The 26,101-nt window shown below is 44.3% G+C and overlaps 2 protein-coding genes and 1 pseudogene across 6 annotated transcripts in view; 2 read left to right on the top strand and 1 right to left on the bottom strand.

Annotated features, from left to right (window-relative positions):
* Positions 1-2,862: 2,862 nt before the first annotated feature.
* LOC133496901 (uncharacterized) lies at positions 2,863-25,085 on the bottom strand. Of its 3 annotated transcripts, XR_009793888.1 has the most exons (5): positions 23,067-25,085; positions 22,963-22,998; positions 14,083-14,131; positions 13,878-14,008; positions 12,217-13,123 (listed from the first exon to the last, which is right to left on the bottom strand). XR_009793888.1 is itself a non-coding variant. In XM_061812983.1 (4 exons), the coding sequence occupies exon 4, from the start codon at positions 3,848-3,850 to the stop codon at positions 3,143-3,145; it is 708 nt and encodes a 235-aa protein (XP_061668967.1). In that variant the 5' UTR covers positions 3,851-4,938; positions 13,878-14,008; positions 14,083-14,131; positions 22,963-23,035; the 3' UTR covers positions 2,863-3,142. The 3 variants fall into 3 exon arrangements, 2 of the variants coding, with proteins under 2 accessions (XP_061668967.1, XP_061668968.1); XM_061812983.1 differs by lacking the exons at positions 12,217-13,123; positions 23,067-25,085 and adding an exon at positions 2,863-4,938 and having other exon boundaries at positions 22,963-23,035; XM_061812984.1 differs by lacking the exons at positions 12,217-13,123; positions 22,963-22,998; positions 23,067-25,085 and adding exons at positions 2,863-4,938; positions 22,369-22,742.
* LOC133497064 (5S ribosomal RNA) lies at positions 14,846-14,964 on the top strand (annotated as a pseudogene).
* A 201-nt stretch (positions 25,086-25,286) lies between the features above and the next one.
* The window catches only part of map3k7 (mitogen-activated protein kinase kinase kinase 7), a 117,065-nt gene continuing 116,250 nt past the window's right edge, over positions 25,287-26,101 (top strand). Inside the window, exon 1 of one of the 3 annotated variants that reach the window (XM_061812974.1) lies at positions 25,287-25,439. The gene's annotated coding sequence lies outside the window, so the exon portion shown is untranslated. Of the gene's footprint in view, positions 25,440-25,535; positions 25,555-25,642; positions 26,038-26,101 lie in introns of those variants that run through there. The other 2 variants (XM_061812975.1, XM_061812973.1) reach the window with 2 other exon arrangements.

Below are 26,101 nucleotides of genomic sequence, written 5' to 3'. Positions count from 1 at the left end.
AAGGGTTCTCGACACCGGACTCCATGAAGACGCTTCCCAAACTGCCTTTGCACCTTCTGAGTTGTGCATTTGGGTTCAACCCCATGTTCTGGTCGTGACACTCTCCGACAGAAGATTTCCGATGCAGTCTCAGAATTAGAATCCGAATCAGCTTTAATGGCCAACTATGTAAATCACACAAGGAAGCTGTCTCCGGCATTCAGTATGTGGGTATTGACAAGTGCAGGCAAGCTTATGTTCTGATGTGTGTAGGGTTTTTAATTTTAATAAAATACTGTAGTATTAAAACAAGAAGTTAAGCATTATATACTAGTCACTCCCAGAATAGTTTCAAACCACTAAATAATGTAAATAAGCAAAAACTGCGACAGTTACCAGCATCGTGTGGATTTATGTGGGAGAAAACACTTTGTAATACTTTGAATTAGATCAGTAAATGAAACTCTTTCCTTTGCTACCACATTGTCATGGAGATTTTATCAACATATGCAGCTTTAAAACCTCATCTAAAGTACGAAGCAAGGGCTGATTGAAATGAATTAGTCCTTATCAAAAATCTTTTGTGCACCATGAAATTGATTGAAATAAACCTGTGCTCTATCCATTATTTTATTCTCATTTTATAAACTTTGAAAATATTTTTCTATATTAATTACAGATGTTGCAGGAGGCATCTTCTGCACAAGAGGTTGACATCGAACTGGCAGATGCTGAATCTCCATCTTTGGTACCATCCATCCATTTTTTGAGCTGCTTATCCTCACAAAGGTCACGGGAGTGCTGGAGCTTATCCCAGCTTTCAACGGGCAGGAGGCAGGGTACACCCTGAACTGGTTGCCAGCCAATCGCAGGGTACATAGAGACAAACAGCCACAATCCCAATCACAGCTAGGGGCAATTTAGAGTGTCCAATTAATGTTGCACGTTTTTGTGATGTGGGAGGAAACCAGAGTGGCCGGAGGAAACCCGCACAGGCACAGGGAGAATATGCAAACTCCACACAGGGAGGGCTGGGATTTAACCCCGGTCCTCAGAACTGTGAGGCCAACACTTTCTAGCTGTGCCACCATCCCGCCCCATATTTGGTACATTCCAAAAATTGACAGACTGAAGTGCGTGTTCATGATAAAGGAACAGAGATATCTTTCCTGAAGTGCCATACTCGTTCAAAATCTAACAAACTCCAACCTGGCATAGCAATGGACAGGGGAACACAGAGTGATCCCATTGACTCTTTTAAATTTGGTGAGAATGCTTATTGCACTCTCCGAAAGCAGAATCAGAATACTGCAATGTCATTGTTCAGCCCACTTAAGCTATTGAATCGAAGTGAGGATACAAACCTGAATAATTCAAACGACACAGAATGTCAACTTTCAAACATTTCAGTACAGAAGGCCCAGAAGGAGCTTATATGTAACCAAACAGAAGCGTACAAAAAAAAACATCCAGCGTCGGACCCTGGCAGTGAAAGGAAGTACATACTGTTTGAGAAAAATTTGTTGAATCTCTTCAACACATTTCCTTTATTTACTGTCCCAAGTCAAGATCACATCTGGTTGTCAGATAAGCCAGATGTCAGATATTTTACTTTTTTTTAATTATGCTGCAACGTTTCATCAATTAGCAGGAAAACATTTCAGCATCATCAAAAGCTTTATATTGCACCGACAATTATCATTGGATGGAGGGAAAAACAAGCAAAGCTAATTGAGGAAATCAACCAAATCCCTGAAGTAATCCATCTTGATACTGTAATATGTATTTCAACCTCTGGTGTTCTCAAAGTGCTTATATTGAAAGACCAAATAAGAATTCAGTACAAATGTTATGAAACATATTTATGCAAAATGTAAGCATACAGTACAATAAAAATGCTATGATTCTAGTTCTGTAGTGTATGTTTACTTCATATAAAAAAACCTATACATCAACATTTACACAAACACAAACCAAAAAATTAAGGATGTAGACCATTTAAATCCTGTGTACTCTTGGCCATCTGGATTAGGAAAGATGTCACGAATCTTAGACACAAAGCAGGATGGAAGTGGCACATTGTTATTTCTGCCTTCATTTCCCAACACCATTTAATAACCTGTCTATAAGCAGTATGTCTCATGAACCTGAAAATAAAATATACTCATTGACAATTTTCCAGAATGGGGCTTTGTTTGGGCGGTACAGTGGTTCAGATGGTAAAGCGTTGGCCTCACAGATCTGAGGTCCAGGGTTCAATCCCGGACCCGCCTGTGTGGAGTTTGCATGTTCTCCCCGTGCCTGTGTGGGTTTTCTCTGGGCACTCGGGTTTCCTCCCAAATCCCAAAAACATTCAACATTAATTGGACACTCTTAATTGCCCCGAGGTGTGATTGTGAGTGTGGCTGTTTGTCTCTATGTACCCTGCGATTGGCTGGCAACCAGTTCAGGGTGTACCCTGCCTCCTGCCCGTTGAGAGCTGGGATAGGCTCCAGCACTCTCCGTGACCCTCGTGAGGATAAGCAGCAAAGAAAATGGATGGATGGATGGGACTTTGAACAAGCATTGATTGGACAAATGCTGCTTATAATATAAATATTATATATAATGTAAATAATTCTTTATTTTGAATAATATGAATGTAAATGTGAAAGATGGGCTGATTTGGAGAAATATTAATAATAATATTTTTTAAAATAGCTCTTACTCGTGTTGTGGAAAATCCAGTTGCTGCCGATACTGTTTTATGAATTGGAGATAGGCAACCTCAAGTACCAATGGGTTCAGACATCCGGTGTCACGAACGAGGCTCGAGGGCGAACCCAAATGCATGACTCCAGAGGCAAGGAGGTAGTGTACAGAAAGCCTTTATTCGGTCCGTGGTCAATGATCAGCGAGTCAGTCAGGAAAAGCAGCAGTATCAGAAGAGGCAGGCTTACTAGGATGGTCAGGGAACAGGCGAAGGTCAGTACACGGTAAAGCAGGTATACGGGAGTGCGGGAACGAGGCATGGGAATCAAAGATCTGGCGGAGGACAAGTTGTCCCGCGTGTCCTATAAGTACTGGGTGTAATCAGCCGAAACAGGGTGCAGGTGTGGGCCAACTAATTGGCTGGCCACGCCCAGCCTGGGCAGGATGCCAGGGGCATGACAGTACCACCCCCTCAACGACCGGCTCCCGACGGCCCAGGAGCATCTCGATGGGCCGCGTGGAAGTCTTCGATGAGGGAGAGGTCCACAATGAAGTGCGAGGGGATCCAAGAGGGCTCCCCTGGTCCGTATCCCTCCCAATCCACCAGATACTGGAACCCCCTTCCTCTGCGGCGGGAAGACAGCAACCGATGCACTGTGTACACCGGCCCACCGTCCACCATGTGGGGGTGGCGGGGGGTTTTGGCCAGAGGAGCCAGCGACGAAGGACGATCCGGGCATAGTCTGCTGACGTGGAACGTAGGGTGCACCCTCATCGACCTGGGTAGTCTAAGTGATACGGAGACCGGGTTAATGATTTTGGAGATCATGAACGGACCAACGAACCTAGGAGCAAGTTTGTGGGATTCCATCCACAGCGGGAGATCCTTGGTGGAGAGCCACACACGCTGCCCCACCCTGAGTTCTGGTGCGGCTCTCCTCTTGCAGTCCGCTGCGGACTTATAGATGTTGCCCATGCGCAGCAGCGTCCTCCGGGCTGCCTCCCGTGGTAGCTGTCGACCTCGTCCAACACCAGCTGGGTTGTCTGCTTGGCCGACGGGATCTTCGAAAGTGGCACAAAGTGAACCATCTTGGAGAATCGGTCCACTACAGACAGCACAACTGTGTTTCCCTGAGAGGGCGGTAGGCTGGTGATGAAGTCCAACGCGATGTGTGACCATGGGTGGAAAGGGATGGACAGAGGCCGCAACTCACCCATCGGTCGTAAATGGGAAATCTTATTGGCTGAACAGACCGGGCAGGCATTGACGAATTCCTTCACGTCTTTGAGGCTGAGGTTGGACCACCAGAATCTCTGTTCGACCACAGAACGAGTTTTTGCCATACCCGGGTGGCAGACCGTCTTGTTCGAATGGGCCCAATTGACGACGTCTCCCTGAAGTGATGGAACGACGAAGACAATCAGCGGACAATCTGCGGGTGGCGGAGTCTCACCCAGGGCCTCCTTCACCCGTGACCAGTCACCCAGGTGAAGCCGGACACAAAGCACGCCTCTGGCAGAATAGGAGCTGCTACTGACTCTGTGTGCTCCCCCTCGTGCCGTTCAGGACAGACTGAAGTGGAAGCGGGTGAAGAAGAGATCCCACCTGGCCTGGCGGGCGTCCAACCGCTTCACAGTCTTCAGGTACTCTAGGTTTTTGTGGTCAGTGAGGACCAAGAACAGTACTTATGAGCCCTCCAGCCAGTGCCGTCACTCCTCCATAGCCGTCATGACTGCCAGCAGTTCGCGATCCCCTACGTCGTAGTTTCTCTCTCCCGGGGTTAATTTCCTAGACAGGAACGCACACGGGTGGATCCTTCAGTCTTTGGGACTCGTCTGCAACAAAATGGCTCCCATTCCCGAGTCCGACGCGTCCACCTCCACCACGAACTGGTGATCTGGATCCGGGATAATGAGGATGGGTGCAATGGTGAAACTTGCTTTAAGTTTATTGAAGGCCTCCTGGCAGGTCCTGGACCATTCGAAAACATTGTGAGGAGAGGTGAGGGCATGCAGAGGGGCGGCCACGGCGCTGAAGTTCCGAATGAAGTTTCTGTAGAAATTTGCGAAGCCAATGAACCTCTGCAAGTCCCTCCTGTTGGCAGGGGTGGGTCACCGAAGCACCGCGTCAATCTTCCCGGGATGCATCCGTATCTCCCCTTCTCCCAGGATGAAGCCCAGAAAGGACACGGATGCTCGATGGAACTCACACTTCTCCCATTTCACGAACAGCTGGTGCTGCAAGAGACGCTGGAGCACCTCTCTGACCTGTCGGATATGGGAGGTCAGGTCTGCTGAAAAGATAAGAATGTCGTCAAGGTATACAAATACGTTTTTGTATTTGCTAATTCGGAAGCGGTACTCAGTTCAGCAACTTGAATCCCTCCGTCCTCCCGAGCGGCGAGACACTGCTTGCTCCTCACCCCATGCCATTATCCGACCCGTGACCCAGTCAATGTGGGGGTTGTGTCTCTTGAGCCACGGGCTCCCCAGGATTATATCACTGCTGCTAGAGTTAAAAACGTGGAAACTAATGCGCTCCGTGTGCGTGTCCGGAAAGTCTATACGTAAGGTTTGTGTGCGGTGTGTAACCCGGCAGAGGAACTTGCCGTTAGCGGCGTAAGCAATACGAAGACACGGTGTGGGGAAGGTCGCCGCACGCAATGCTTCGACCACACGGGGATTTATTAGGTTAGCGTCTGAACCGGAGTCAATGAACGCGGTCACTAGGCATGAGTGAGAGTCCGTTCGTACAGACCTAAGTATTGCCATTTTAATTCTCACCATTTGCTGTGAAGCTTTGAACCAAAATAGTCACTCCATAACCACGCTGTCATGAGTGATCCGAATAGTTTATGCTCACACAGATTGATAACATGTTGATGAGCGACAAGCTACTGGGTATAAAATTACCCCTTACCTAGACAATTAAGCAAATGATCAAATTTGCCCACATTCGTGAGCCCTCGGTTTATTTGAAATTATTTGGTCTTCAGCCCTGACAGGCCACACGTGTTTTTTTCCATACATTCTCCACAGCTCTGCAATCCTGAGTTCTAAGGACAAGCCTTCCTTGCCTCTCGCTCAAACATCGATGCCCCCAAAGACTCCACTTAGCATATTGAGCATTTTACTGGGTACAAAATGCCATCCCACAGAAAAATTGCAATTCATATATTTTTCAAACAGTACAAATTTTATTTTGAACCCAAAAGGCTTGAACAAATCCCATTTGAATTGACATGATCAATGCTAAGACACCAGAGTCCCTGTTTGCACATTCCTGCTCTGCTTCTTCTTCTTCTTCTTCTTTTCCTTTCGGCTTGTCCCGTTAGGGGTCGCCACAGCGTGTCATCTTTTGCCATCTTAGCCTATCTCCTGCATCTTCCTCTCTAACCCCAACTGCCCTCATGTCTTCCCTCACCACATCCATAAACCTTCTCTTTGGTCTTCCTCTCGCTCTTTTGCCTGGGAGCGCCATCCTCAGCATCCTTCTACCAATATACTCACTCTCTCGCCTCTGAACATGTCCAAACCATCGAAGTCTGCTCTCTCGAATCTTGTCTCCAAAACATCCAGCTTTGGCCGTCCCTCGAATGAGCTCATTTCTAATCCTATCCAACCTGGTCACTCCGAGCGAGAACCTCAACATCTTCATTTCTGCCACCTCCAGTTCAGCTTCCTGTTGTTTCTTCAGTGCCACCGTCTCTAATCCGTACATCATGGCCGGCCTCACCACTGTTTTGTAAACTTTGCCCTTCATCCTAGCAGACACTCTTCTGTCACATAACACACCAGACACCTTTCGCCAGCTGTTCCAACCTGCTTGGACCCGTTTCTTCACTTCCTGACCACACTCTCCATTGCTCTGTGTTGTTGACCCCAAGTATTTGAAGTCGTCCACCCTCGCTATCTCTTCTCCCCGTAGCCTCACTCTTCCCCCTCCACTTTTCTCATTCACGCACATATATTCTGTTTTACTTCGGCTAATCTTCATTCCTCTCCTTTCCAGTGCATGTCTCCATCTTTCCAATTGTTCCTCTGCATGCTCCCTGCTTTCACTGCATATGACAATATCATCTGCGAACATCATGGTCCAAGGGGATTCCAGTCTAACCTCATCTGTCAGCCTATCCATTACCGCTGCAAATAGGAAGGGGCTCAGAGCTGATCCCTGATGCAGTCCCACCTCCACCTTAAATTCCTCTGTCACACCTAAGGCACACCTCACCATTGTTCTGCTACCATCATACATGTCCTGTACTATTTTAACATACTTCTCTGCCACACCAGACTTACGCATGCAGTACCACAGTTCCTCTCTTGGTACTCTGTCATAGGCTTTCTCTAGATCCACAAAGACACAATGTAGCTCCTTCTGACCTTCTCTGTACTTTTCCACGAGCATCCTCAAGGCAAATAATGCATCTGTGGTACTCTTTCTAGGCATGAAACCATACTGTTGCTCGCAGATACTTACTTCTGTCCTGAGTCTAGCCTCCACTACTCTTTCCCATAACTTCATTGTGTGGCTCATCAACTTTATTCCTCTATAGTTCCCACAGCTCTGAACATCCCCTTTGTTCTTAAAAATGGGAACTAGAACACTTTTCCTCCATTCTTCAGGCATCTTTTCGCCCGCTAGTATTCTGTTGAATAAGTTGGTCAAAAACTCCACAGCCATCTCTCCAAATTGCTTCCATACCTCTACCGGTATGTCATCAGGACCAACTGCCTTTCCATTTTTCATCCTTTGTAGTGCCTTTCTGACTTCCCCCTTAGTAATCATTTCCACTTCCTGGTCCTTCACTCTTGCCTCTTCAACTCTTCCTTCTCTCTCATTTTCTTCATTCATCAACTTCTCAAAGTATTCTTTCCATCTATTTAGTACACTACCGGCACCAGTCAACACATTTCCATCTCTATCCTTAATCACCCTTACCTGCTGCACATCCTTCCCATCTCTATCCCTCTGTCTGGCCAACCTGTAGAGATCCTTTTCTCCTTCTTTCGTGTCCAACCTGGTGTACATGTCTTCATATGCCTCTTGTTTAGCCTTTGCCACCTCTACCTTTGCCCTACGTCGCATCTCGATGTACTCCTTTCGCCTCTCCTCAGTCCTCTCAGTATCCCACTTCTTCTTCGCTAATCTCTTTCCTTGTATGACTGCCTGTATTTTGGGGTTCCACCACCAAGTCTCCTTCTCCCCTTTCCTACCAGATGACACACCAAGTACTCTCCTGCCTGTCTCTCTGATCACCTTGGCTGTCGTCGTCCAGTCTTCCGGGAGCTTCGGTTGTCCATCGAGAGCCTGTCTCACCTCTTTCCGGAAGGCCGCACAACATTCTTCCTTTCTCAGCTTCCACCACATGGTTCTCTGCTCTACCTTTGTCTTCTTAATCTTCCTACCCACCACCAGAATCATCCTACATACTACCATCCTATGCTGTCGAGCTACACTCTCCCCTACCACTACTTTACAGTCAGTAACCTCCTTCAGATTACATCGTCTGCACAAAATATAATCTACCTGCGTGGTTCTACCTCCGCTCTTGTAGGTCACTATATGTTCCTCCCTCTTCTGGAAATAAGTGTTCACTACAGCCATCTCCATCCTTTTTGCAAAGTCCACCACCATCTGCCCTTCAAAGTTCCTTTCATGGATGCCGTACTTACCCATCACTTCTTCATCGCCCCTGTTTCCTTTACCAATATGTCCATTACAATCTGCACCAATCACAACTCTCTCGCTGTCTGGGATGCTCAGAACTACTTCATCTAGTTCCTTCCAGAATTTCTCTTTCAACTCTAGGTCACATCCTACCTGTGGTGCATAGCCGCTAACCACATTATACATAACACCCTCAATTTCAAATTTTAGTCTCATCACTCGATCTGATACTCTTTTCACCTCCAAGACATTCTTAGCCAGCTCTTCCTTTAAAATAACCCCTACTCCATTTCTCTTCCCATCTACTCCGTGGTAGAATAATTTAAACCCTGCTCCCAAACTTCTAGCCTTACTACCTTTCCACCTGCTCTCTTGGATGCACAGAATATCAACCTTTCTCCTAATCATCATGTCAACCAACTCCTGTGCTTTTCCTGTCATAGTCCCAACATTCAAAGTCCCTACACTCAGTTGTAGGCTCTGTGCATTCCTCTTTTTCTTCTGACGCTGGATCCGGTTTCCTCCTCTTCTTTGTCTTCGACCCACAGTAGCTGAATTTCCACCGACGCCCTGCAGGTTAGCAGTGCCGGGGGCGGGCGTTGTTAACCCGGGCCACGACCGATCCGGTATGGGATTCTTTAGATGAACGCTCATATTTGTTTGGCACAGTTTTTACGCCAGATGCCCTTCCTGACGCAACCCTCTGCATTTATCCGGGCTTGGGACCGGCCTACAGATTGCACTGGTTTGTGCCCCCATAGGGCTGCATTCCTGCTCTGCTACAGACCTTAATTTATGTGGTCCAAACCATCTTCAATCATTTTCATCAGAGACTTCCTGCTCTATTGAAAGACCCTGTAGCTGCGAGACTGCTAAGAACACCATTCCAATGTTTGCCAGAGGTCTTCCAGAGGAAAGGAATGGCTGAACCTTCCCTTTCCATTTGAGCTGGGCTCCACCACTCTCCCCAAAACAAATGGATTTCCAGACATCTTTGCTTCCTCTTTTACTTAGGCTAAGGTTTCTTTCGAAGATCAAAGACTATAACCCCAGTGTTTCACCTTTTGTTTTGGTTTGCTATTGAAATAGGTTTCACACCTTATCTCAATCCAATTCCAATGAAGTTGGGATGGTGTATTAAACAAAGCAAAACGCAATACAAATATTTGCAAACCATGTTCAACCAATATTCAATTGAATACACTACAAAGAGAAGATCCAGAATATTCGAACTGATATACAGTGGTGCCTTGGTTCTCAAACACAATCCATTCGAGAAGGCTGGTTGAAAACCAAAACGTTCGAAAACCAAAGCATGTTTAGGCTTAGTCCCATTACAAAGAATGGAAAATGAAATAATGCGTTCCAAGCCTAAAAAATATTTTTTTAGGTGATTTTTTTAGCTTTTCCTGATAATAATTCTAATAATAATAATTTATACAATGTAATCATTAAAGAAATATATTTATTTTGTTCTTAGAATGCATTTTTTAGCCTAGATGAGTATGCTAGGCTGGGAGTGCATTGCCGTATCTGTAGCGACTCGGCCCCCAGCCTGTAAACCTTATTTTTTATGCACAGGAGTGCAGAATGACTTTAAAGAGGCAATAATGAGAGGGAAAAACAAAATGTTTTTTATTTCCACAGAAAGTACCTAACGTTTAAAAAAAAATAACTAGGGTTAATAACTAGAGGTAGGGTTAATGGAACAAAAGAAAAAGCTATGCAAAACAATAGTTTCAGATGTCTTCAGTGGGGGTGACTTGCCCCTTTTTCACAAAGAACGAACCTGTCGTTTGTTTCGGCCATCCTTTAAGTACTTTTTTGAAGTGGCTCATGACAACATCGTTAAAAATTTGCAGTGCTCTGCAACATTCAGCTTTATTCGGGTGATAAAGTTCTGCAAAATTATGGATGTTGTTCCATTTAGCGCAGATAGTTTTAATATCAGCACTTGAGAAATCCTTTCTCCCTTCAGCCTCATTAGACGACATCTCCACCCTTCCTCACCAACACCATCTCGAGCTAACTGCTGCTCGGTCACGAAAATTAGAAGCAACTTTTCGACTTGCTCCAAGATCTGTGGCCTCTGCTTGGTCAACACAGTTGCTCCTTTAGCAACATCATTTGCTTTGAGGGAATCCTTGTGTTTCAGAACGGTGCTGATCATCGATTTCGCCATGCCATATTTCTTTGATAGCTCAGAAACACGCACACCAGATTTGTGCTCGGCTATCAAATCCTTGTTGAAGTTGACAGTTTTATGCACCACTTTCCTTTTTTCAACACCAGCAGTTCACTTGCCTTCTTTGGAGCCCTAATCGAGGATTAATGTTGCTCAATTTGAAGAAAAGAAGTCACCACAGTACTGGGAAACGTCCACAACCAGATGAGTGCGTGAGTCAACTTGCATGCGCAGTTACATCTTTTCCATTTTATTTTTTCAGGAGTACGTTCGAAAGCACAATAACAAATAGTCATGGGTCAGCTGGTCGGGGTGTTCGAATACCGATTTTCGTTCGAAAACCAAAGCAAAAAAAAATCTCAAAATTTTTGTTCGAAAACCGATTTGTATGAAAACCAAGACGTTCGAAAACTGTATTATGCTTTCAGCAATAATAATTTTGTAGTTTTATGGCTGCTACACATTCAAAAAAAGCAGGGACAGATGGCAAAAAAGACTTGTAAAGTTGAGGAATGCTCATCAAACACTAGTAGTTATTCTGGTCATAGTCTACATTGTTTTCCAAAAGACCCAACCCTCAGAAGAAATTGGGTAAGGTTTGTGCAAACAAACAGGGCTAATTTTTCCAAGCCCGGTCAGCACTCTGTCATATGCAGTGAACATTTCACCCCAGACTCTTTTACTGGTGGACTCATGTCTGAGATGGGTTTTAAATGTAAAAAACTGTTAGAACCTGGATCAGTGCCTACCATACAGCCAGTTCCAACAACTAAACAGATCAGTGCTGCTAAAGGCACAAAACGCGAACTTGGATTGGCCACTGAATCTTAACACACTTCGACAAGCTCAGCCCCCCAGAAAATACCAAAACTGCAAAGAGCTTTTCTTAAAAGACAAGTTGCCGAGGAATGTATTTTTTTTTCCTGAAAAACTTTTAACACTGTTTCCATGGTTGAGTGATAGAAGCACGTCGTACTTGGCCAAAAATATTTTATTCACGCAAATCATTTGTCCATTCTCAGCTACCCTGAGAATGCCCGATCTCATCAGATCTCGGAAGCTAAGCGGGTTTGGCCCTGGTTAGTACTTGGATGGGAGACCACCTAGGAATACCAGGTGCTCTTCAGCTTCTCCCCCCGGCTCAATGCAGAGGGGTTGTGTCAGGAAGGGCATCCGGCATAAAACTGTGCCAAACAAATATGTTCATAAGTTGACATGCTGTGGCGACCACTAATAGGACAAGTCAAAAGGAACAGGAAAAGAAAGAAGTTTGTCCATTCTCAACTAGAAAAACAGGATAATGTGTACAAATGGTGCCATAGTGGAGCAGCTGGAAAGCGTTGGCCTCAGAGTGCTGAGGACCCATGTTCAATCCCAGGCCCCCCTGTGTGGCGTTTGCATGTTCTCCTTGTGCCTGCGTGGGTTTTCTCCAGGCCGCCCTCCAGTTTCCTCCCGAATCCCAAAAACATGATACATTAATTGGACACTTTAAATTGCCCAGAGGTGTGATTGTGAGTGCAGCTGTCTCGATGTGCCCTGTAATTGGCTGGCAACTAGTTCAGAGTGTACCCCGCCACTTGCCCGTTGACCGCTGGGATAGGCTCCAGCACTCCCACGACCCTTGTGAGGATAGGGGGCTAAGAAAATGGATGGATGTATACAAACCTTTTATTTATTTATTTGTGCAGGGTTTTTAATTTTAATAAAATGCAACATTGCATTAAAACAAGCAGTATTACATACTAGTCACTTTGCAAGAGACGCCGAGCAGGTGCGGGTATACTTATTAGCCCCCTGCTCGGGGACTGTATGTTGGGGTTTACCCTGGTGGATGAGAGGGTACCATCCCTCCACCTGCAGGTAGGGGGATGGGTCCTGACTGTTGTTTGTGCTTATGCACCAAACAGTAGTTAAGAGCACCCACAATTTTTGGAGTCCTTTGAGGGAGTCCTGGAGAGTGCCCCCTCTCGGAGCTCCATCAATCTGCTTCAAGCGGCCGACCGAAGCTGTGGCCGTAAGGTGGTCGGTGCCTGTCAGGGCAACAACCCGCGAACACATTGGTGACACAAACAGTGAGAGTTGCTGTCTAGCTGAAGAAGGCGTCCTATCGGGCATTTTTGGCTTGTGGGACTCCTGAGGCAGCTGATAGGTACTGGCTGGCCAAGCAGAATGCAGCTTCGGTGGTCACTGAGGCAAAAACCCGGGCGTAGGAGTAGTTCAGTGAGGCCATAGAGAACGACTTCAGGATGGCTTTGAGGAAATTCTGGTCCACCGTCCAGCGTTTCAGGATGGGGAAGCAGTGCACCGTCAACACTCTGTATTGTGGAGATAGGACACTGCTGACCTCAACTCAGGATGTTGTGAGTTGGTGGGGAGAATACCTCGAAGACCAAACAGCTGATACTGTTGCCTGTATTGTAAAAACGCAACCTCCAATACCCATATGTTCAGACAGCTGGCAATAAATCCTGGGTGCTCCATCATGCACTGCAGCAGATGGTCTGTATAATTTGCCATTTTCTGGTGAATATGTTGACTCTCATGGCAACAGAAACTGTCCTATTGTTTGCATACTTATGCTGCATGTACATGCACACCTGTAGATATAATAAAGAAATAATCAATACAAATGTGTTCACATTCACAAACTTCTCCAGCTCAAAGACCCATATCAGTCCAGTAAACAGAACCATCCACCCCATTTACATTTCTAGTTTAAGCATTTAGTGCCCAAACAAAACCACAAGATACCACTTTACAGTTTTCAGGAGAAAAGTTTTGACGTTTTTCCCATGACATGTTGGGAAAATTGTGACTAAAATGGGGTTTGGACGGGTCTGGGTACTGTCATATTATGTCATCAGTTTACCATGTGAAATTATATATATGGTGAAGCAAGATATAACCAGCTATTGCTCTCAAATTAACGTGGCAGCATTTTAAATGGATTTTGTTCATTAAAATCCTTATTTCTGGAAATATACCAACTTAGACTTTGGACTGCGTTATCAGCTTCTGTGTATTTTGGTGCAATAATAAACGAGCCTTGTACACGTAAAATTGTTGTCACGGTTGTCGGGTTAGTTTCTTTTGGCTTGTCCCGCGAGGGGTTGCCACAGCATAATATCTCAGATGAAAGCTCATATTTGTTTGGCAGAGGTTTTACACCGGATGCCCTTCCTGACGCAACTCCTCTCTCGGGTTGTCGCGTACCAATTCACTAAATACATGTCGTTCACATAATTTCAAAACAAGACTGAAAACTTTGCATATTCATTTAGGATATCGAAGCGATTATTATTTATCAGTTAATGGCTAAATAAACAAAACAACAACTTCACAACTACTTACCAATCCTGTGTTTCCAAAAAGAGCATGTCCTCCTAGCTGGGTCTGAGTGCTGGGTCGCCACCTTCATCGCCAGCTATTTCGAACATGTGCGCTGTCCAACTGCCTCAAATGAATGATGCCTTTGTGGGACCCTTCAAAATAGTGTTCAACCCTTGATATATTGGATAATTCATCATCTCTTCTTACAATGTATTCCAATGCTCACCATGATGTCACCGGCTCTGACGTCACGCCCCTTGTTGGGTATTTCCGCTCTGTTGTATGTATGCGCATATAGAGGAGTCAAAAGGTCACCAATGATGTCAAACGTTTGAAACAATGCTGTATCTCTTGCTGAAGTAATTACAGCCAAAGTGGCCAGTCTTCCTTTGAGTGCAATGAGTGAGCTTCTCAATAAATTATTTATTGACCTCTGTGAGAACAGTGCAAGGAGCAAAAGCAGAGAAGTGAAGATGGAGAAGCACACCTTTCTGGCTGTTCTCTCAGCAATAATCCTTGAATGGACTAAGATGGACATGTTTAGTGCTTTGTCTTGTCAGGCTTAAACATAGAGATGTAATTGTGCATGGGTAGGCTGCTCTACAGAGGTTTTAATGACAAAAAAGTGTTTTTTGTTGGTCAAAAAGCACATAGATAAGCCAACTTAAAGTCAATACTTTCATCTTTTGACGAAAAAAAAATGTCACCAGCCTCTTCACTATTAAGTGCATCTTTTTTTTATCATGTTCTACCATGAAGTCATTATACATTTTATCAGCTATGAATACTCCATTTGCTCCCTATTAATTGTAAAATGCCATAAAATTATAAAAAAATCCATAACTATTTTTGAATCAGGTATGGAAAGGCTTTAATAAACCTATATTAAAAGTAACATAATGGAAAATATACTTTTGCAGTTGAGTGATAGAAGCACGTCGTACTTGGCCAAAAATATTTTATTCACGCAAATCATTTGTCCATTCTCAGCTTACAGCCATGCTACCCTGAGAATGCCCGATTAAGTCAGATCTCGGAAGCTAAGCGGGTTTGGCCCTGGTTAGTACTTGGATGGGAGACCACCTAGGAATACCAGGTGCTCTAAGCTTCTCTCCCCGGCTAAATGCAGAGGGGTTGCGTCAGGAAGGGCATCCGGCATAAAACTGTGGCAAACAAATGTGTTCATAAGTTGACATGCTGTGGCGACCACTAACAGAACAAGCCAAAAGGAAAAGAAAGAAGTTTGTCCATTCTCAAGTAGAAAAACAGGATAAGAATGTGTACAAATGGTGCCATGGCGGAGTAGCTGGAAAGCGTTGGCCTCACAGTGCTGAGGACCCATGTTCAATCCCAGGCCAACACTGTGTATAGTGGGGATAGGGCACTGCTGACTTCAACTCAGGATGTTGTGAGTTGGTGGGGAGAATACCTCGAAGACCGAACAGCTGATACTGTTGCCTGTATTGTAAAAAGGCAACCTCCAGTACCCATAAGTTCAGACAGCTGGCAAACGTTTGATTTCACTGCGGCTCCTTGGCGACCAAGCTAATTTCCTGGAGATGCAGCAGAGACTCAAATTTCCATAAGATCGCCAGCTACTCTCCAAGCCACTGAGATATGAATCGAAGGAGGATTGTGTTTTTGCATGCCAGTAGGTGTTTTTTCTGTCCTTTCAATTAGGATGAGTCCCTTCAAAAATTCTTCACTCTTCTGTGGGCCTCCAAGGGAAAAACGAAAGGAAAAAATGCATCAAAGTGCAAACTAACAGAAATAACAAAAAATAAAAATGAAAAACACTTGATCATGACATTAACTGATCTATGTCTCTTAAACATTATTCTTCACTATGAAATCCAACTCATCATCTCTCCCAGTGGTTGCTATTTTTATTACCACTTAACAGTAAAAGCATCCTGTGCAGTGAAAAATGCTTTAAATATATCATTGAACACAGTCAACTCAAAAGACAGAAAGGGGTTTTCCGTGTGAAACAATGCTGCATCTCTTGCTGAAGTGGCCAGTCTTCCTTTAAGTGCAATGCGTGAGCTTCTCAATAAATTATATACATATATATATATATATATATATATATACGAAGCTCACTGGCCTCTGTGATTACAGTCCAAGGAGCAAAAGCAGAGAAGTGAAGATGGAGAAGCACACCTTTCTGGTTGTTCTCTCAGCAATATTCCTTGAATGGAGTAAGATGGACATGTTTAGTGCTTTGTCTTGTCAGGCCTAAACATAGAGATGTAATTGTGCAAGGGAAGGCTGCTCTACAGAGGTTTTAACGGCAAAAAAGTAAGTGTTTTTTGTTGGTCAAAAAGCACATAGATAAGCCAACTTAAAGTCAATACTTTCATCTTTGACGAAAAAAAATGTCACTAGCCTCTTCACTATTAAGTGCTTCTTTTTTTTTAATCATGTTCTACCATGAAGTCATTATACATTTTATCAGCTATGAATACTCCATTTGCTCCATATTAATTGTAAAATGCCATAAATTCATAAAAAATCCATACAACTATTTTTGAATCAGGTATGGAAAGGCTTTAATAAGCCTATATTAAAAGGAACATAATGGAAAATATACTTTTTCAGAGTATGCAGACAAAGTGTCATGTCTCTGGAATACCTGGCCACCAAATCAACTGAATTCATACAACCAAGATTTTTTGCATGCTGCTTACTATGGGCCAAATATGGGTCTGTTGAAGAATTTGGATAATTTATATTTGAATTTGAATCGCTAAACTTGAATAATTACATTAAAAAAATCCAACCAGCCATCCATTCATTTTCAACACCGCTTATCCTGGTTAGGGTTGTGGGACACTGGAGCACCAGTCCTCCCCAGGCACCGGGGTCCTTCCCAGGTTAGCTTCCCCTTCTTCTTGTAATCAGGAGTAACCATGGGTTACGGGCCTCCTGGAGTCGGCAATTTTATAATGTCTGGAAACCAAAAAGGAGAAAAGTACCCCATCTCGGCGAATTATTCTTTCTTCTGGATCCCAAAAAGGAGATAAGTGCCCCCAAAAATTAGCCAATTCTTACTGCTGAATCCCAAAAAGGATAAAACCCATTGACAGTCTGAATGAATGCAGGCCTGTTGCACTCATGGCTGTGGTCATGAAGTGCTCCGAGAGGCTAGTTGCACGTCACATAAAGGGTTCACTCCCTCCCTCACTTCACCCCCTCCACTTTATCTGCAGAGGAAAAGTGGACACAAATATCGGTGCTCCACCAAGGATGCTATCCCAATAGCTCTCCACACTGCACTAAGCCACCTGGAACACCAAGGGAACTATGTGAGAATCCTTTTCATAGACTTTGGCTAAGCCTTTAATACCAACATCCCAGGTATTTTGGTTGACAAACTCCCTCCTTGGACTATCCCCTTCTATCTGCCGCTGGATGAAGGGCTTTCTTTCAAACCGTCCACAGTCTGTCAGACTTGGCCCACACCTTTCTTCCTCCATAACCCTAAGCAGCAGGTCCCCTCAAGCTTGTGCACTGAGTTTTCTATTATACTCTCTGTACATATATGACTGTACAAAAGCCCACCCCAGAACTCCGTCATCAAGTTTGCTGATTATACCACCATGGTCAGGCTGGCTCAAAGGGAGATGAGTCTGCCTATAGAGACTGAATTGTCAAAGTGGTGTTTTGTCAACAACCTCATACTAAAAACCACAAAATGCCCAAAATGAGGGAAATCATTCTGGACTTTCAGAAATCCGGGCATGGACCCAGTGCTGTGGTTCATCAATAAGGAGTGTGTGGAGAGGATCCACTCCTTCAGATTTCTGGGAGTCAACTCATGTGGTATGTAAATACCATGGCAGCGGGGAAAAAGGCCCAGCAGCAACTCCACTTCCTGAGAGTGCTCAGGAAGAACAATCTCCAATCTTAGGTGGCGCTGGCTTTCTACAGAACCACCGTGAAGAGGATCCTCACATATTGCATCACAGTGTGGTACTCTGGGTGTACATCAGTGGATCTGAAAGCTCTGCAAAGAATGACCAATAACACACAGAAGATCATTGGTTGCTCTCTGCTCTCCCTTGAGAACATTGCTCAGGATTCTTCTTAATCTTCTTAATCTGCTGCCCTCTGGTAGGAGTTACAGGTCACACAAAACATGGACAAATTGAGTCAAAAATAGCTTTTTCCATAGAAATGAAAAAATGATCACAAAAAGGACGTCCATCTCCTTTTGACTTTTGGGGAACCCAAGAGGGGAATCGTCTCAAGAGGAATCATCTTATTTTTTTCACAGACCTTTTAACTTTTTGGGGTCAAGAGGGACTTTGACAGATCAATTTGACAGACCTTTTTACCTCTTTGGGAACCCAAAAGAGGAATGAGTTGTGGAGGAATCGGTTCCTTTTTCACAGACCTTTTGACTTTTTGGGATACAGAGGGAGGAATAGTCTACGTTTTGCCAGAACCTTTTATACTTTTTGGGAACCAGAGAAAGGAATCGGTTCCTTTTTCACGAACCTTTTAACTTTTTGGATGAACCGCCTCCTTTTTTTCCCCACTGTTTTTCTAACCTTTTGAGTACCAGGTAGAGATATCAGCTCCTTTTTGACAGACCTTTCAACTTTTTGAGATACAGGGGGAGGAATCTGGAAGTACATACAGTACTTGTACATGTGTTGAAGGTGGGATCGGACTTTGCTACATTTTCAGATCTTGAGTGTCATCCAGTACCTGTACATTGGTTCAGTGAGGGATGCGAACTTTGCTACTTTTCAAGTCTCAGACGTTTTTCTTAAATTGCGGCAAAATGTAGCCTCATAGACCCATGGTTGCTTTTGATTACCTTTGTGTCTTGATGAAGGGGAAGCTACCCTGGGGTAACCACAGGGCCAGGGAATGTCTGGTGCCGGTTAGACCAGGTCACCCAGATGGAGGACTTTTTTTACTTTTACGAGCACTTTTAGGGAGGAATCGCATTGTTGTCAAAATTTGGCCAGCGGTGCTGGAGGCTTTTGTCGCTTTTTGGAGCACCTCGGGAGGAATCACATACTTGTTCATTAATTCAATGCGGCCACAGGATTTTGTCACTTTTTGCGATATCTCGGGAGAAATCACATACTTGTACATTAGGCCAATGAGACCGGAAACTTTGTAAATTTTCGGGGTATCTCGGGAGAAATCACAGACTTGTACATCAGGCCAATGAAGCCAGAGGATTTTGTCCCTTTTCGTGGCAGCTCTGGAAGAATCACATACTTGTACAATTGGCCAATGAGGCCGGAGGACCATTGGTAGCTTTTGACCTTTGTGTCTCGATGAAGGGAAAGGTATTTAGGTTACCAAGGGGTCAGGTGACGGCTGAGGCGTTTAGGCCAGATCGCCGGGACAGATAACTTTTCAACATTTTGGGAGAGGGATTGGCTTTGGAGGAATCATCTATCTTTTTGATGGACCTTTCGACTTTTTGCGAACCAAGGAGAGGAATCGGTTCCATAAGAAAAGTCTCCTTTTTGTCGGACCTTTTAAATTTTTTAGGCACCCAAGAGAGGAATTGGCTCTGGAGGAATCGTTTCCTTGTTCACGGACCTTTCAACTTTTTGGGTCCAGAGGGAGGAATTGGCTCCTTTTTGACAGACTTTTTGGGGAAACCATTCAAGGAATTGGCTCCTTTTTAACTTTTTGGGGATCAGAGGAAGGCATCGGATCCTTTTTCAGTGATCTTTAAACTTTTTGAGATCCAGGTGGAGTAATCTGGAATTATATGATCGTACATTGGTTGATTGTGGGATGGGACTTTGCTACATTTTCGGGTCTTGCGTAGAATGCAAATACTTGTACATTGGGTCAATGAGGGATGTGATCTTTGCTACTTTTCAAGTCTCAGATGTTTTTCTTAAATTGTGGGAGAATGTAGCTTCAATAGACCCATGGTTGCTTTTGATTACCTTTGTGTCTTGATGAAGGAGAAACTCGATGAAGGAGAAACTTATAAACTTTTGCCCTTCATCGCAGCAGAGCCACACATAACATGCCAGACACCTTCCACCAGCTGTTCCAACCTGCTTGGACCTGTTTTTTCACTTCCTCACTACACCCACCATTCCTCTGGATTGTTTACCCTAAGTATTTGAAGTCGTCCACCCTCGCAATCTCTTCTCCAAGGGGTCTCACTCTTCTCCCTCCATCCCTCTCATTCACACACATATATTCTGTTTTACTTTGGCTAATCTTCATTCCTCTCCTTTCAAGTGCATGCCTCCATCTTTTTAATTGTTCCTCCACCTGCTCCCGGCTTTCACTGCAGATCACAATAGCATCTGCGAACATCATGGTCCAAGGAGATTCCAGTCTAATCTCATCTGTCAGCCTATCCATTACCACTGCAAACAGGAAGGGGCTCAGAGCTGATCCCTGATGAAGTCCCACCTCCACCTTAAATTCTTTTGTCACACCTACGGCACCCCTCAGACTTACACATGCAGTACCACAATTCCTCTCTTGGTACTCTGTCATAGGCTTTCTCTAGATCCACAAAGACACAATGTCGCTCCTTCTGACCTTCTCTGTAAACTTCCACTAGCATCTTCAAGGCGAATAATGCATCTGTGGTACTCTTTCTAGGCATGAAACCATACTGTTGCTCGCAGATACTTACTTCTGTCCTGAGTCTAGCCACCACTACTCTTTCCCATAACTTTATTGTGTGGCTCATCAACGTTGTTCCTCTATAATTCCCACAGCTCTGCAAATTGCCTTTGTCCTTAAAAATGGGAACTAGCATACTTTTCCTCCATTCTTCAGGCATCTTCTCACCCACTAGTATTCTGTTGACTAAGTTGGTCAAAAACTCCACAGCCATCTCTTCAAATTGCTTCCATACCTCCATAGGCATGTCATCCGGACCAACTGCCTTTCCGTTTTTTTATCCTTTGTAGTGCCTTTCTAACTTCCTCCTTACTCATCATTGTCACATCCTGGGCCTTCACACTTGCTTCTTCTACTCTTCCTTTTCTCTCATTTTCTTCATTCATCAACTTCTCGAAGGATTCTTTCCATCTATTAAGCACATTACTGGCACCAGTCAACACATTTTCCATCTCTATTCTTAATCACCCTTACTTGCTGCACATCCTTCCCATCTCTTTCCCTCTGTCTGGCCAACCTGTAGAGATCATTTTCTCCTTCTTTCCGGTCCAACCTGGTGTATATGTTGTCATATGCCTCTTGTTTAGCCTTTGCCACCTCTACCTTTGCCCTACGTCGCATCTCAATGTACTCCTTACGCCTCTCCTCAGTCCTCTCATTGTCCCACTTCGCTAATCTCTTTCCTTGTCTGACTTCCTGTATTTTGAGTTCCACACCAAGTCTCCTTCTCTCCTTTCCTACCAGAAGACACATCAATTACTCTCCTGCCTGTCTCTCTGATCACCTTGGCTGGACTAGTCCAGTCTTCCGGGAGCTCCTCCTGTCCATCAAGAGCCTGTCTCACCCCTTTCCGAAAGGCCACACAACATTCTTCCTTTCTCATCTTCCACCACATGGTTCTCTGCTCTACCTTTGTCTTCTTAATCTTCCTACCTACCAGCAGAGTCATCCTACACACCACCATTCTATCCTGTCGAGCTACACTCTCCCCTAGCACTACCTTACAGTCGATAACCTCCTTCAGATTACATCGTCTGCACAAAATATAATCCACCTTTTACCTCCACTCTTGTAGGTCACTCTATGATCCTGCCTCTTCTGGAAATAAGTGTTCAATACAGTAATTTCCATCCTTTTTGCAAAGTCCACCACAATCTGTCCCTCAAAGTTACTTTCCTGGATGCTGTACTTACCCATCACTTCTTCATTGCCCCTGTTTCCTTCACCAACATGTCTATTACAATCTACACCAATCACAACTCTGTTTGTCTGGGATGCTCAGAATAATTTAAAGGGAAATGACGGTGGTTTGGATTAACATGTATCCAATAGGTCATGTCATATGTACTATACCTTGACAATGTGATTTGAATCCTCTCCCATTTAATGGTGTTTTGAGATTTTTATTGGCAACTACGAATTTTCATGGGCACCGCCATTTCGGCGAGTCACATGAAGTACTTTGTTGATCCTGGAGCTCGCTGCGCTCTCTAGAGACTCGGATTGGTCATTCGGGCACACGCCTGGAGCGTCATCTTAGTCACTAAGCAGCATCCTGTACCGCGCTGTGTTCTCCGTTAACACCGATAGGTCCTTCGTGCCACGCCTGGAGCACCAGAGGACTTTGTCACTTTGGGGCACCTCAGGAGGAATCACATACCGTAATTTCTAAAAAATAATGTGCAAATTTTTCCCAAAGTATTTTCAAAAAGTTAATAGAGCACATTATATTTAGGTATGGTTGAAAAATAAAAAATACAATCACATTGTTTTGTCGTATACAGGTACATAGCGTGGTAAAAAACATACGTATACATTTCAATATGATATTGAATGTGTTATGTTACACATTTATATATATTACGGTAATGTGCGCCCCAACCTGAGTCCTCAGAGCTCCTCCTGGAGCTTGGATTTTATGATTGTTAGCGTAGCATGGTTGTTGCTACTGCACCAACGATCAGAAACTACTTCCCATGAGTTTGTTTTAACTTAAACGAAGAACAAAAAAAAAACCGCGAGTTGTTCAGCACTTTTAAAAGAAATGTGTCATCACTCCTGCCGATGATGCCGGCAACCCGGAAGTCGCGCCACAGTCCGAAACAACGACAGCTTGCCTCAAAGGCTTCAGGTGGGTTTAAAAAAAGTGACCTCAAACTACGTAATACGAGCCTCATTAAAAAAAATTTAAAAAACGGGAGTGCGCATACAATTGAAATGCTCGCTTTTTAAAAAATGTGACTATTACGCTCGTTTCTACGTAGTTTGAGCTCACGTTGTTTTGATAGCCACCTGATCCTATAGTGCAAAATTCTACGTATTGGAACCGAATGGAGGGGGAGAGGTTGCGCTGCGCAACCCAAACTCTTGGGATTAAAAAAATATTTCAAGTCATCAATGATGAGTTTGTTGGATATTTTATTTCTAAATCATCATAAACTTAAGTTAGTAATCTGACTCCAATTTGTGACCTTACCCAACTGCCACTCATCCAACAATACGGGCGCTCGTTCTGCAATAGAAAGGTATCAGGAAGCCGGCATTTTCACACACGAGTGGATTTATTCCTTCAACACACACCTGGGTCTCGGGTCCCTCTCATTACAACCCTGTACGTCTCTGTTGCCACCAGCAGACGTACCCTACATCCGAGTTTCCCAGAACAATTTTAAAGTACAATCTACTGATTCACTATTGGTTCTGAGTCTCCTGCAGGTATCCTTGGCGCTCTCTCATTGGTCTCCTTTGGTCCGCCGGATGTTGGCCCGACTCCTCCCCTGCAGAATCGCGTGCTGGCTCCTCCTGGTGGTGGTTTCCTGACAGTAGTTTTTCCACCAACTGCCTCCGACTCCTCCCGTGTCAGCATCCTCCTTGCATTTAGCACCGTCTGTTCTAAAACATTCCATTCTTGCACCACATACCCTGTTTCGTTTCACCAGTCACACACTCAGCACTTTACAGTCTCACACTTTCATACACAGGATGCAGCAACATCTAATGAACTACTTTAAGCTTAAACTCTTATATTCCTTTAAGTTCCACAGCAATGCACCAAATAAAGCTACTATGGATCTTTTTCGGATTGGAGATGAGTCATAATGCTCCTTTTGAAGGCTTGGCCAAGGATATGTAATGTAGAGGATAAACTGCACTGTGCAGATGCTCCACTGTGCTGCCATTTGTTCACATTATTATCCTGTTTTACGAGTTGAGAATGGACAAGCTGGTAAAGCGTGGCCTCACATAGTTCTGAGGACCCGGGTTCATCCCAGCCCTCCCTGTGTAGAGTTTCCATGTTCTCCCCGTGCCTGTGTGTTGGTAGAGGGGTCCTGATGATGGAGGTTCCAGGCAAGGTATATAAAATTTTGGCTTTGTCGCCACATTGGCCTGGCCTGGCCCCGGATGAATTGATAGATGGATGGATGTACAGTACAGTAAAGCCTCGGTTCTCGAACAAATCGGTCATCGAACGACAATTTCGAGATTTTTTTGCTTCTGTTTTTGAACGAAAATCGGTACTCGAACTCCCCGACAAAACAACAATAACATTTACAATAACAATGGGCGCGGCCAGACCAGCTGACCCACGACGCACTTTGTTGTGAATTCACACGCCGCTGAAAAAACCCGGGAATAACATAATGCGCGCGGCGCAACCAGCGCACTTTTGTTTTTCTGTATAACGCAGCCTCTGTACACAGACGTGTCCAGGAAGTGACTGTTTTTCTTATCGAGGACTACCGTAATAACCCCCAATCACAATTCCAAAGAAGGTAAATTGTTAAAAAAGTTATTCTGCACTTTTGTTAATAAAAAAAAGTTTACAAGGCTGGTGGCCGAGTCGCTACAGATACGGGAATGCACTCCCAGACTAGCGTACTCTACTACTAAAGCATACATTTGAAGGATAAAATAAATATATTTCTTAAATTATTTTATTATATAAAGTATTTAAATTATACATGTATATCTACTATGCAGTTTATTATCAGGAAAAACTGAAAAAAAATGCTTTAAAAAGCCAATTTTTTTAGGCTTGGAATGCATTATTTCTTTTTCCATTCATTGGAATGCAAAACATCGATTCGGTTTTTGAACAAATCACTTCTGGAACTGTTTTCTGGAACGGATTCTGGTTGAGAACCGAGGCATCACTGTATATCCATCCATCTGTCCATTTCCTGAGTCGTTTATCCTCACGAGGGCCGCGGGAGTGCTAGAGTCAATCCCAGCTGTCATTAGGCAGGAGGCAGGGCACACCCTGAATTGGTTGGCAGCCAATAGGAGGACACATGGAGACAGAGAACAGTCGCACTCACAATCCCACATAGGAGGAATTTAGAGTGTCCATTTAATGCATGTTTTTGGGGACACGGGAGCCCGGAGTGCCCGGAGAAAACCCACGCGGACACTGCGAGAACATGCAAACTCCACACAACTGGGGCCAGGATATGAACCCCGGACCTAAGAACTGTGAGGCCAATGCTGTACAGCTGGCCCACCGTGCCACCAGACATGGACATATTATACTTAAAGCCCGACTGACACGAAAGCATGATTTTTAGTATGGTTTTAATTAAAAAAAAAAAAAAGCCGGAATGGACCCATCTGTTTTTTTCACCACACAACATGATTTTGATGTATATGGCTTTTTGTAACTCCCGCCATGAAAATCTTCTCGAGGGATTTGTTTTGGAGAGGAATCAGGAAGTGACGTTATCAGCAGGAGTGCACTCAGGTGGCCTCGCGTGTTTATACCAGTTTTACCTGCGGGAAGGTAGCTCTTTGTTCTTTCGTGTTAGCAAAAATGCCAGCTCATTGTATTAGTTGATATTGTACGAACTCTTGGAAGGATGGATTTACACTTCACACATTTCCAAACGACTTGGTTTGTTGTGAAAAATGGATTGCACAGGTGCAAAGTACAAGAGCTCTGTGGGTTCCAAATGACAGGTAGGTGGGTATAAAACTATTAAAAAAAAAAAAAGTTGGGGAAGGGGGAACGTAATCCTTCTTTCAGTGAGTGACCGGTGGCCGGCTGCAAGCAAGGTGCGCTGGCGGGCCACAGGTGAGCGACCGGCCACGGCTGAGTATGCTACATACTGTCATACATACTGTTGGGGAGTCTGATGTTAGTTAGAAGTGATCATCTAAACATGGATCGAAACGATAAGGTTATATTGCCACTTCACTCGATTGTGAGATGTTCTCTTCTTCGAAAAGAGTTTCTGTTGTCCCATAGCAGAGCTTCCGTGTCCCAAAGCAGGGTTAGGGTTAGGTTAGTTAGTTTACACTTTTAAGGAGAGGTGTCACCCAATTCTTTGTGCAGCATATTAAAGTTATTTTATTTCTGTAAACATCACATAATACACTTTTAGCTCACAGGACATAAATAGCATCCGGTAACAGTTCTCACACGTCATAGGTTTCAATGTACTGCAGCTTCTTCTGCGAATGAGCTGGGCGGCATCGGCTATCGGCTGCAAAACAGCGCCCTCGGCTGGCAAATTATTGTTACTACAAGAACGAACACACTTGAACGAAGGAAAAGGTATACATGTCCAGTCACACAAGAGTTGAGTTTGAGGGGTAAAGTATTCTAAAAAAAAGTTGTT

The sequence above is a fragment of the Syngnathoides biaculeatus genome, chromosome 23 (assembly GCF_019802595.1).
Source record: "Syngnathoides biaculeatus isolate LvHL_M chromosome 23, ASM1980259v1, whole genome shotgun sequence".
In the NCBI taxonomy this organism is placed as follows: domain Eukaryota; kingdom Metazoa; phylum Chordata; class Actinopteri; order Syngnathiformes; family Syngnathidae; genus Syngnathoides; species Syngnathoides biaculeatus.
Note: the sequence above shows the minus strand (reverse complement) of the source record. Positions and strands in the feature narration are given on the sequence as shown.

Coding starts and splice junctions, on each gene's coding strand:
- LOC133496901 (XM_061812983.1), bottom strand. CDS start 3,850: ATGGTCACACATCGCGTTGGACTTCATCACCAGCCTACCGCCCTCTCA.